At 40.5% G+C, this 12,487-nt stretch overlaps 1 protein-coding gene across 1 annotated transcript in view; it reads right to left on the bottom strand.

Moving 5' to 3' along the window:
- Positions 1 to 474: 474 nt before the first annotated feature.
- Positions 475 to 12,487, bottom strand: part of LOC149088088 (uncharacterized) — a 32,533-nt gene continuing 20,520 nt past the window's right edge. Inside the window, exons 8-12 of the mRNA XM_089251527.1 lie at positions 11,328 to 11,658; positions 6,039 to 6,235; positions 4,860 to 5,123; positions 3,297 to 3,473; positions 475 to 754 (exon numbers count right to left, since the gene is read on the bottom strand). Of these exons, the coding sequence (XP_089107653.1) occupies positions 615 to 754; positions 3,297 to 3,473; positions 4,860 to 5,123; positions 6,039 to 6,235; positions 11,328 to 11,658 (1,109 nt within the window). The 3' untranslated portion in view covers positions 475 to 614. The remainder of the gene's footprint in view (positions 755 to 3,296; positions 3,474 to 4,859; positions 5,124 to 6,038; positions 6,236 to 11,327; positions 11,659 to 12,487) is intronic.

A 12,487-nucleotide genomic window follows, 5' to 3' on the forward strand; every position in this document is an offset into this window, starting at 1 on the left:
TTTCCTTCTCTTTTTATTACTTTTATTAGTTTATTTTTTTTTAATAATAATTATTGCTTTTTTTTTCTTTTTTCTCATTATTTTCATGATATTATTATCGTCTTTATTATTTTATATTATCATTATTTTATATTATCATTATTTTATATTATCATTATTTTATATTATCATTATTTTATATACAAATGCAAATACAAGGGCACAACAGGCAAAATTTCCAACGAGGTGGCTGAAATACAGATGCAAATATTTAATTTATTGCGGTTTTGGTGGTCCTGAAGTGGGGGATCGGCTTATAACACGAGTATATACGGTATGTTTCTAATGTTTTAGTCAACGGTTGAAAGTAATATGCTGTGCAATTTGAGACAGCCTGTAATCTCAAGAAGTTGAGAGAATTAGTGAGACATCACACGGGGGGAAAAAAAATCCTATTTTATTGGTGACATAAACGATAAGCATCCAATAATTACATTATGCAGCTGTAAAAATGCGCCAATTACTGTGTCTCAGAATAATTAGCTTACATCAACATTTATAATATGTATATACATTTTGAAGGGTAAGATTGCCCCTTATAATCAACAATCAAGTCTCGTCATTTGGATGAAATTCTAATCTATAGCTAGCTCTCTCGGCACCAAACGAAGCTTGTAATTTTCGGCTGGGTACATCGTGAAATTCTGTAGAATCGTACAAATGAATAGAAATACCTCCATTTGTGCCAATGATTCGCCAATGCAAGCCCTTTTTCCTGAAGAAAATAGACAAGTGAAGGGTTGAAAATGCTTCAAAATATTTAAAATACGTCGGCAAATAGTACAAAAGTAAACTGGAGAGACTTAGGTATAGATTTTGAGAACATTTTTTTTGTATTATCTCTCTTCTGAATTAACATTTTTCACCAAAATTTGAACCACTGGAGAAAGAAGAAGTTTTTAGTTATTTGTTTATACACGATAATATTATTTTGTAACTTATTATAGAATTTAGAATTTTGTAACTTATTATAGAATTTAGAATTTTGTAACTTATTATAGAATTTAGAATTTTGTAACTTATTATAGAATTTAGAATTTTGTAACTTATTATAGAATTTAGAATTTTGTAACTTATTATAGAATTTAGAATTTTGTAACTTATTATAGAATTTAGAATTTTGTAACTTATTATAGAATTTAGAATTTTGTAACTTATTATAGAATTTAGAATTTTGTAACTTATTATAGAATTTAGAATTTTGTAAGTTATTATAGAACTTATATAATTATGAAAAATGAATGCAAAGTCGTATCCAAGCCACACCATCTGAAGAGGGGGATGACTACTCCATTGCCTCGATGTTTCGCTTTTCGATGCGCATGTTTCCATCTCACCCAAATGGAAGTAATTGGGCACAAACAAAAGAAAGCATGAATACATATAAACTTTGCTTTTATTGCAAATTTAAATACGTTGAATTATTGTTTTACGTCTGCAATTTAAATTGACCGTGTAGCGACGCCTGTTTTGGTGTCAATCTTCAAAAGTTGTGCTAATCTCTTAAATTAGTTAAAAAGTTAATTTGATATTCTGTGTAATTTCTATAGGGCGTGGAGTATAACATTTTCGTGGCGTCTGTATAACTGTGTATTTCTATAGGGCGTGGAGTATAACATTTTCGTGGTGTCTGTATAACTGTGTGTGCCTGTAACGGATATAAAACACTGTCCTCAAGTCCCTCCGCAAATAATAAACATTTCACTAATAAAACAACCAGCAATTAACAAACTTATTTAATTAGGTTAATTATCATCCACATTTAAAACAATAAGTGCACTTACGAAAGCAAACTCCCATCAACACCACTACTACTAAGCCGCACATACACCCCGTCCATATTCCTCTATGGAATTTCTAACGAATGAGTACATGTTGGAATATGCATGTATATGTCACGAAACGTAACGTGAAGTTCATTTATGGATATTGCTTGCTATAGTGCTGCCATCTGCCATCTATTTCCCGAACGATGAGTGAAGTGTAATCTGTATCGTCGAACTTCCATCAAGACTGTAAGACGCAGCAACCACTGAGCTCTGTGATCAAAGTTTTGCAATTTTTTCATGATACCTTAAAACAGGGTTAATGGTAAAAGTATGAGGGGGGGGATGCGGGCTAATTAAGATAGATTTGGACATAATTTTTAATCATTCAGGCTCGTTCTTGAATCTGGAATCATTTTAGTATTTCATCTACGATGGCTATGGCGTCATCCTAGATAAGAAATTAGAACAAATGTGCTCAATCTCAAGAGAGTGCGGATCACTTCATTAGTTTGAAAACATGTCACGGGCCACTTGAGTGATCTGGAACCGTACCGCGGTTCTTTTAAGTGATCTGTAAATGTGCCACTTATTTAATTTTTACAAAATTAGGTTTGAAGTCGTGGGTCATGCCAGATGACAATGAGGGCCACGGGTTGATAATATATGAACTAGATCGTGTACCAGTCACCCCGTTTCACGTGTATAACCGCCATATCGTAACTTCTTACGAGGTTCACCTCGATTGCCGCTGTGATGGTCGAGTGTTCATAGTGACGGACTCGCGTTGCGAGGTCACGGGTTCGAACCCCACCTTCGCGACAGTGGTGGTCGGCTGAAAATGGTTTTCTGCGGTTCCCAACTTCAAGGCGCGAATACGAGCCGATCTCCCCTTTAAAAAAAGTCTCGCCAACATCCGTTCAAATGTAATTCAATCATAACACTTCACTTCTGAAATATAGACGGCAGCACTGAAAAATCAACAACACTAAATACGCAGTCAGACTGTTATGTACACACACAGTTACACTTCCGGCACAACTCACCAGGTAGTAAATTGCCCATAGATGGTGATAGACCAGAGTTGTGCTCGATTTGAAAGAAAGAAAGGTTCGCCTCGATTGCCATGATCGTAACCTCTTTGCGATCACGGGCGGGCTATTACGCCATAACACCAACGTGACTCTGTTGTTCCTGTTCTGTGACTCATCAATGAAACATGTTTTCTCTCCTCTCTCTTCCCCATTGCGAAGCTTTATAGTAGCAATTGCTTTTTTTCTTTCACTATTCACCCAGTCATATAATGTATCTTTCTATACATGCAAGAGCGAAAGAGAACACGTAGGATATATTATATTTTTCTCCCCCCCCCTTCCGTTTTGTTCACGTGCGGTTAGGTTAGTACAGGGTTGCCAGATTTATTTCCGATTCGTCAAATATTCCACCCTTTTTTCGCAAAAGTAACATACAGAAAAACCGAAGCTATCTTACCGACACCGAATGGTATGGGTGCTTCTTGCTTCATCCTTTTCCCATCTTCATTAAGGAATCGGCCTGGATCGAACCTGGTTGGATCTGGATACGTCTTCGGATCGTTATTCACGCTGTACAAGTTGGCTACAATGACACTCCGCTTTGGAATGCGATATCCACGGATCGTGGTTTGTTCTAAATGAAAAAAAAAAAACAATTAACCATAAAAATTTATTGTTAATGGACATAATATATACAGGGTACTCTGTTAATGAATGGATCGACAAACTCAGGGGGTTGTTAGTAGGTATCAAGAGGAACAAAAATTTCAATGGAACATGGTGTCTACGTTGAGAGGGTGAAAATCGCGTAAAACGCATGCAAGTTTCGAAGTCGCGCTGTAACTACAAAAAGTACAATAATTACTGCAAAAATATTTATTTGATTAATTATTACAATAGTTGTTGGAAGTGGCTGCCGCTGACGTTATTGTACGGTCTTCAACGACGTAAAAACGATTCCCGAACGCGCTCGAAGATACCAGGTATGCTTTTGACGCCTGCCGCAGCGACGACTATGAGATCCTCCTGTGTGTGTCTACAGGCGTGATCCTACCCCAACGCATGCGTTTCGCGACGCTACTTACGCCAGATATGGGTGAGCAAACCCACGAACACATTCAGTGATCAACTGACATCCACTTTTCGTCTCCTCTGGACACGCTCTAGCGCGTTTCGAAACGGCCGCTCAGCAAACGGGGAAACGGCATTCCTGTTGAAATAATTTACCGGGAGAAAAAGAACATCTCATGCATGCAAATATAAACCGTATGCAAATCTGCGTCCCAGTGAATAAAAGGCGCGGACGCCCATCCCATACGTTACAATTGTTAGAACGGTTTTGTACGCTTGAATAATTTCACAGGGATGGCCCAGCACCTCCTAGAGATAGAAGGCCTCTGCACTGTTTGCCATAAACGTCATTCAGACTACCTAGCAAGTTTGCCACATTTTGAAACACAGCATCCAATTTCGTTTCTTCTTATTTTGGCGTAAAATCTTCGTGATTGGCTCACAAATACCGCATAGTGATTGGATGTGGGGTATAGAAATCGCCAATTCTGAGCCCAATCATTTCTTTTCCTCACAACGATGATAGTGCCACGAGCAGGGAATTTTTTTTCCCTGAATATTCTGAGGGAAAATGGACTACTTACTGACGTCACAAGCTGAGTGCGGTGGCCTCCTATTTCTAGGAGGTGCTGGATGGCATCCACGCCTTTTATTCACTGTTACGCAGATTTGCATACGGTTTATTCTTCTTCTTCCCCAGGTTATTACATTTGCATGCACCGTGTTCTTTTTCTCCCGATAAATTTCAACAGGAATGCCGTTTTCACGTTTGCGGAGCGGCTGTTTCGAAACACGCTATCGCGTTTGCGTTTCATGTTAGACCACCATTCTTTGATGAGTATTGGTTGTACTGGTGTACACCACACCTCTTAAAGTTCCCCCCCCCCATCTTTTCGGAATCACCCTGTATAACAACATTCTCGCAACTAACATTAAATGGGTGACTAACCGAAATTGCTGTAGTAAGTGCCGACTGCAAATATGATGCACGTTCGGTAAAGTTCTAGTATCATGGCTTCTATGTACGGCAAGTTCTTCTTGTCGGACCAAGATGGCAACCTTTCCCGTCCGACGACGTCGTCCAGTGCTTTCTGAGCTTTCTTTTGGACGTCGAGATGTCTAGAGAGGCCATCGAGCAGTGAAATCGTGGTGCTGCTCACTGTTATAGTCCCTTCAATTACCAAGCCGAAGAATACTTTTCTCAGGTGAAGCACTGCAACAAATCAAACAATAAGAATAAGGGATCTTGTTCGTTTGCATTTTTATGCATTAAAGCAAGGATGCTCAACCCTTAATAGAGTGCGGGCAACTTCATTGATTTGAAAGACGTGAAGAGGAAACCTCAATTTTTTCAGTCATCGGGAACTGCGCCCGATCACTAACTGATGTGTAAATATGAAACAGGCCATTTAAGTGTTCATTATATATGCCTTAAGTCACTTCAGTGATCTTGAACTGTGCCGCGGGTCACTCAAGTCAATCTGTTAATATGCCGTGGGTCACTCGAATGATCTGGGAATGTGCTGTTCGACACTTGAGGAATCTATAACTGTGTTGTAAGTCATTTATGTGACACTTGAGGAATCTATAACTGTGTTGTAAGTCATTTATGTGACACTTGAGGAATCTATAACTGTGTTGTAAGTCATTTATGTGACACTTGAGGAATCTATAACTGTGTTGTAAGACATTTATGTGACACTTGAGGAATCTATAACTATGTTGTAGGTCATTATGTGTAAATATGCCGCGTGCCACTTAAGTGATCTGTTAGTATACCACAACCACACTTGAGTGATCGTGAGGCAGTTCCGCCCGTCGTTTAAGTGTTCTGGAACTGTGCCGTGGGATCTATAAATATGCCGCGAGTAAGTTAAATTATCTGGAAATATGCTACTGATCACTTTAGTGATGTCGCATTTCAATGGGTCTGTAAATGTCCACGCGACAGTTAAGTGATCTAAAAATGCGCCACGGGTTGCTTAAGCAGTCTCGAAATGTGCCAATAAGTTCATTTTTGCAAAATTATGTTTGAGATCGCGTGCCACATCAGATGACTCCGAGGGCCACATTTGGCCAACGGTTGATTATGTGTGCGATAAAGGATATCAAAATATTGCTTACTCACTGTCGTATGAAGTGCCTTTAAGTTCTCCTTTTTCCTCGAGGTTCTTCATGTTGATCAAGTAGCTGTCGATGAAGTCTCTGGGATGTCGGACGTCAATTGTTCGGACGTGTTCATCTACGATCGCGTCCGTCATCTTCTCGAGCCTATTTTTAGTTTTGTTCATGCTCCATCCAATTGGCGTAATTTTCATGACCAGCCTTCACGAAATAATAAAACAACATATAGCACATACACAGTCAATTCGCGATAACTCGAACTCCGATAGCTCGAATATCTGTTTATGTCGAAGTTTTCACTCAGCCCCAGAACTTTTTTCCGTATTTTCGTGTTAAAGTTTTCCTTTAAGTCGAAGTTTTTGGGAATGAAAGAAATTTAAAAAATAGCATTTAGTAGGTAGAATTCAGCAATGGAAAATAGCATTTAGCAATGGAAAATAACATTTAGCAATGGAAAATAACATTTAGCAATAGAATATATCATTTAGCAATGGGAAATATCATTTAGCAATAGAATATAGCATTTAGCAATAGAATATAGCATTTAGCAATGGAATATAGCATTTAGCAATATAATTTAGAAACAGAATATAGCATTTATGAGTTATTCGGCCACTGTTGCAATATTGGTGATATTAGTGTGCTCATACATAAGCTTGAGATAACTCGTTCGCAGGGAGGACTCCTTGATGAGAAACAGTTACGTTCGCTGACTATCCATTCCACAGGTCACTTCAACTTGGCCATCTTCTTCAATTGACAATTTGAGTCTCTTGAACAAGGAGTCACTACCACTACTTATCCGTACATGCGCCTTGTATACATTCCTCTACGGAATGTCTAACGGATCGGCACATGTCGGAATGTGTGTTCTGAGTGTAGGTGTAGCCCTAACGTATTTATGCTGTCGAGTTATGTATTTATGTTGTTATGTTGACGCGGAGTCACTGACAACATTAAGCTAAACTGTAAAAGGATCTCTTCGAACGGGGAAACTTAAGTCGATCTCGAGTACCCCAGAAACAGGCGCGTGGATCCAGGAAAATGTGTCGAGAGGGGCGAATCGTTCAAGTTCTTTTAATCATTTCACGGGACAGACAAATTTTCCCATATTTTTCGACTCTTGGGAAGAGCAATCGTGTTACTATTCTTCCTCCCCTCCACTGGATCCGCGCATGAGCGAAGGCAATGAATGAATGGACGCCAGGGTCTCTGCCACCGGACTTATCCCGTTGCCGAGATCTCTTCCAGCCCAGCTTTGTGGCTGAGTCTGGAACAAAGTGAGTGCACCTAACAGTCTGAGTGTGTAGCTAGTGTTGTGTATGATATTTCAGTGCTGCCATCTATACTTTAAATTGTGAGTGAAGTGTAATGATTGAATATTTGTAACGTTGTAGGCCTGTTGCTCTCTGTGGCGAGACTTTTTAACGGGGAGATCGGCTCGCATTCGCGCCTTGAAGTTGGGAACCACAGAAAACTAACTTCAGCCGACCACCACTGTGGGGTTCGAACCCGGATCCTCGCATCACGAGTCTGTCACTATAACCACTCGACCACCACAGCGGCGCATGAGCGAAGGCAGTTATCTTCAGCTGTGAAGGGAGCTAAGACATATATTCAGCTGCGAATGAAGGTAAGACAGATATATTCAGCTGCGAATGGAGCGGAGACAGATATATTCAGCTGTGAATAGGGTATAGACGGATATCAGAGAGAGAGAGATCTCGTCAAACTTGATCTGTTTTATTTCAGTCATTCCGAAATATCTCGGGTTCTCCAAACGCTTTTATTTCGGCATCGGCGAGCTCAAATAGGCATTGAAGTTGTTTTTACAGTCAAAAATATTTTCCATTTCCCCCCCCCCCCCCCCCCATCATCACACCACTCGTTCAACTGCCAGTGGATGGAATCAGCTTTTGCTCAAAGTTAGATAATAGATAACAGAAGGAGAGAGAAAGAGAGCGAAACTGCATTTTTCCTCTTCCTTTCAGCACAGGAAAGAAGTATACGCTCAGTATAAATAAAGTGTGTTCCAAAATGATAGGAAAAACCAAAAAATACAGGTGGCTCTAAGTAAATATAAGTTTATCCTGATAAGAGCTGCTATTATAACACCCATACCTAGTTTTTATTAAATCTTTTTGAGGAAAAAATTTTGTTGAAATTTCAAAGGATTATATATATATATACATAAATTTACCGAATATATATTCCCTCTCAAAGAAAGTGTCCCAAAATGATATGATAGAGCCACCTAGAGGCTTATCGCGTCGTCATGCAAATTTCACCGCGTTTGCGCAGTGAGTTTTCGCTGCTAGACTGGAGAGGAAGAAAAAAAAAACAGTTTTATATTGTATCGACAACTGAGTAGTTTTCTGTCTCGAATTTATTTTTGTGCTTTTCTTCATAATGGGTCTAAATTATGAATTAAATTTAAGTTTGAATTAATTGAATTAAACTAAATTTAAAATCGAATTAATGAATTGCATTGGAATAAGCTGCCATTCCGAGCGATTGCAAAGTTAATTTTTCTATCTCGAGCAGTAGTTTCTAATTATTTGAAATTAAAGGGACTGTATGAGGCACCAGAAAGACTGGTCCCGTGTTGACGAAACGCCAGGAAAGTGTGATTCTACGCAAAGTAACTCTTCCGTAAATTTAAGAAAAATAGAATCTTTCCCTGACTTGAATGCATCTAAATTTTCAGTTCATCGAAGTAAACACGTCTGCCATCGCAAAATGCTTACTCCTCCGAAACTTAGTGAGCATCATAAACAGGAAAGACTTCGTTGGGCGAAATATCAATATGTCATGGACTTCCAAGTGGCATAACGTCATTTGGAGTGATGAAAAAAAAAAAGTTCAATTTGGACGGTCCAGATGGCTGGAAATATTATTGGCATGATATCAGAAAGGAAGAACTAAGTTACATTAAGCGTCAATGAGAAGGCGGAGTTGTAATCGTCCGGGGCGCGTTCGATGCTAGTGGAAAAGTGCAGTTAGCTCTGTTATATCTGAACGTCTGAATACCAGTGCCGTCTTAACGCATGGGCCCGCCAGGGCACGGCCCGGGGGGGCCTCAAGAGAAGAGGGGGCCTCACAAAAATGAGATCTGGTTGAAATTTTCTAGAATGTACCTGATAGGACTTCAGAAAAACCACTTGGCCCGGGGGCCCATGATGCTCTTAAGACGGCCCTGCTGAATGCTCAGACATATCAGGAACTGTTGAATCAGTATTTAATTCAATTTTTTGAATCTCAAAGTGGCTCCACAGCTCGATTTCAACAGGACAATGCACCCACTCTTTCCTCACAATGCAAATTCGACCTGGGAAGGGTTTCTTACGAATGGGATTCCAGTGGTGGACTGGCCCGCATGTTTTCCGGGCCTCAATCCGATGGACAACGTGTGGGCTACAGTGTCACGTAAAGTGTATGAGCATGGCAAGCAGTGTTTCAGAACTTGAAAGGGCGATCTTCAAAAAGTGTGGGAAAGATATTCCTCTGCAGCATTGCCAAAAACTTGTTGCATCGATGTCTAGACGAATGTTTAGCATTATAGACAACAATGGAAAATTCATTGGACGTTGAAAATATAACTGAACATGAGTTTTATCATTATGGCTTTATTATTTTGGGACAGGTTTTGATTCCACTATTCGATCTAATTTTTTTTCCCTGTCATAAGAAATGTAGATATACTTTTATTATACAAGGGGAAATTGTTATTTGGCCGTAAAAGAGGGGGGGTGACTGCATCTGAGGGGGTTATCCGTTAAGAGCGGTTTTATTGTAATATAACACCAACGTTTCTTCTTCCTAGAAAGCCTAACACTTCCTGGCAGGTGTCTTTGTATCATAGTAAGGGAAATAAAAGTGATGGGCGGAGTCTGTTTTCTTATTGGGGAGGGGGGTGCCATTTATCAGCTCCAATCGGGTGGGGGGGGGGTTGTTCTTGAAAATAGGTGGCAATTTCTAGAAAGTTTAGTGATTTCCAATGGGCACTTATAATACGTGTCCGGAAAATTCACCACCAGCAATTTCCTGTCGGAAAATTCACCGATATCAGTTCGACATGAGTGAATGAATGATTGAGTAAGCAAGTGAAAAGGTGGGTGAATGAATAAGTGGGTGGATGAGCTACTGAGTGAGTGAATGAATAAGTGGGTGGATGAGCTACTGAGTGAGTGAATGAATAAGTGGGTGAATGAGCTACTGAGTGAGTGAATGAACGCGTGAATGAATGAACGCGTGAATACATGGTCGAGTGAATGAATGAATGGGTGAAACCGGCTTGTCTAGCTCGCTCTCGCTAATTCACCAGGCCACTCAATCAATCACAAGGTAGATCGTTCTATCACTCATTCACTTGGTCGCTCTCTCTGTCACTCACTAGGTCACTCACCAAATCCCTAGGTCGCTCATTCACTCACTAGGCCACTCATTCTATCATCATTTCACATCATTTCACTAGGTTTCTCACTCTGTTATATACTCAATCACATGGTCGCTCAATCTGTGAAGTAGAGATATCGCATGCGTCGGCCTACTATATCCAATGCCTACAGTTGAAATAACTCCTTTAGTGACCTCGCGAGCTTCGTGCGGAGGCCTTTTGCTATAGATGGTATTGTCCTAGGTCACTCACTTACTCACTTTGTCATTCACTCACTCGGCCACTCTTCCTATCATCAACTCGCTATGTTGCTCACTTTATTATACATTCAATCACCTGATCGCTCACTCTGTCACTCGCTCACTAACTTAGTAGGTCGCTAACGCTCACTCGATTACTCATTAACTTCGTCGCTCACTCTGTCACACGCACCCAATCACCAGGTCACGCACTTTCTCACTAGGTCTTACAGTCAACCACTGGGTCGCTCACCCAGTAGGTTACGCACTCACTCACTAGGTCACTTACTGTATCTATGGTCACTCAGTCTGTTACTCGTTCATTCACTCAGTAGTTTGATCACTCATCAGCACTAACCACTCTGTTATTCACTAACTAACTACTGCATCGTTTGCTGACTCACTCACTCGGCCATTCCTCGCTCACTTATTAGCTCACTGACTCCTATAACGAATTGTTGCCGGTGAATCTTCCTAGCGGTGAATTGCATGGCGGGAGGAATTGTTGTCGGTGAGTTTCTTGAGGTTCATTTTCCGTAAACCGTTATAATGCGGATCAGGAAAATTTCAAAAACCTCTTAAAGGGTTAAGGGAAAAAAATCTCTGTAAGGGAAAGGGGATGTTAACCCTTAGACTTTTGGCCATATGGTGTACATACCTGAATATCCAGCCAACCAGCAACATCCTGCGATCGGAAAAGAAAAAGGCCAACTCCAGGATTCTCTCATTCATTTCGTGGAACTTGGAATCGTCCATCGAGAAACGCTTGCTGCAGAGTATCTTCGATATAACATTGCCGGTCACGTAAGACAGATAACGGTGGACATGGACGGGTTTCGTCCCGAGTTTCTTGAGTCCCACGATCATTTCTTGGATCCGCTCGTGTATGAAACCTTCCAGTTCCAACTTCCCGAATCCGTAAAATTTCGCCGTCGCGATGAAGAACCGACGTTGCTCTTTCCAAGCTTTGCCTTCTTCTTGGACGATGCCTGTAATCCAATATGTATATGCAGGGTGAGCAAAAAGTCCGGAAAAACTTTAAAAATTCATAAAAACCGGAAAAATAACCGAAAAAAAAACGGTTTGCAGGGTTGGCATCTTTAAGTCACTGGAATTTTTTTAAGACAGGAAAAAAAAACTAAAAAATAGTCGACAGGTGGCGCTGATGTACACAAGTCAAAGAAAAGATAACGAACAGAATGTCTCCAAATCGTTTATTACAGCAGTATGTGTTCCACTTGGCCACCACCACCACAGGGAATAACACATTGCAGGCGAGTCACAAATCCAGCAATGGCGGAGTGCAGCAGGTCCACACACACGGTTTACAATGGTGAACTGGTTGTGGATTAGGAGCGCAAGTTCTTATAACCGTCTCATTTGCATATTTCCACCGAAGTCGCTCGTACCAGTGCCACTTATCGACTATTTTTTGAGGTTTTTTTTTCTGTCTTACAAAAATTCCCGTGACCTGGTGATGCTAACCCTGCAAACCGTTTTTTATTTGGGGTCATTCAAGTATTACGTCAGCATCGAGGAGAGGGGGGAGTTCGGATTTGCTAATTTTTGATGACAAAGGGGGAGGGGGGGTTTGAAGGTTGCTTACGTCATGAAGCACCCCTTTTTGAAGATATGAAATATTCTAAGCTGCTGACGCAGCGCGGGGGGGGGGGGGGGTCAGTGTTTTACTGACTTTTGCTGACAAGGGGTTGGTCAAAAATGGCTGAAAATCTGTTTACGTAATACTTGAATGGCCCCTTCCGGTTATTTTTCCGGGTTTTATTCATTTTGAAAGTTCCTAAGGAATTCTTCCCACCC

Source organism: Pholcus phalangioides, unplaced genomic scaffold (genome assembly GCF_987345545.1).
Source record: "Pholcus phalangioides strain wild (caught in Gottingen) unplaced genomic scaffold, Ppha-v1.0 ptg000003l_1, whole genome shotgun sequence".
Lineage (NCBI taxonomy): Eukaryota > Metazoa > Arthropoda > Arachnida > Araneae > Pholcidae > Pholcus > Pholcus phalangioides.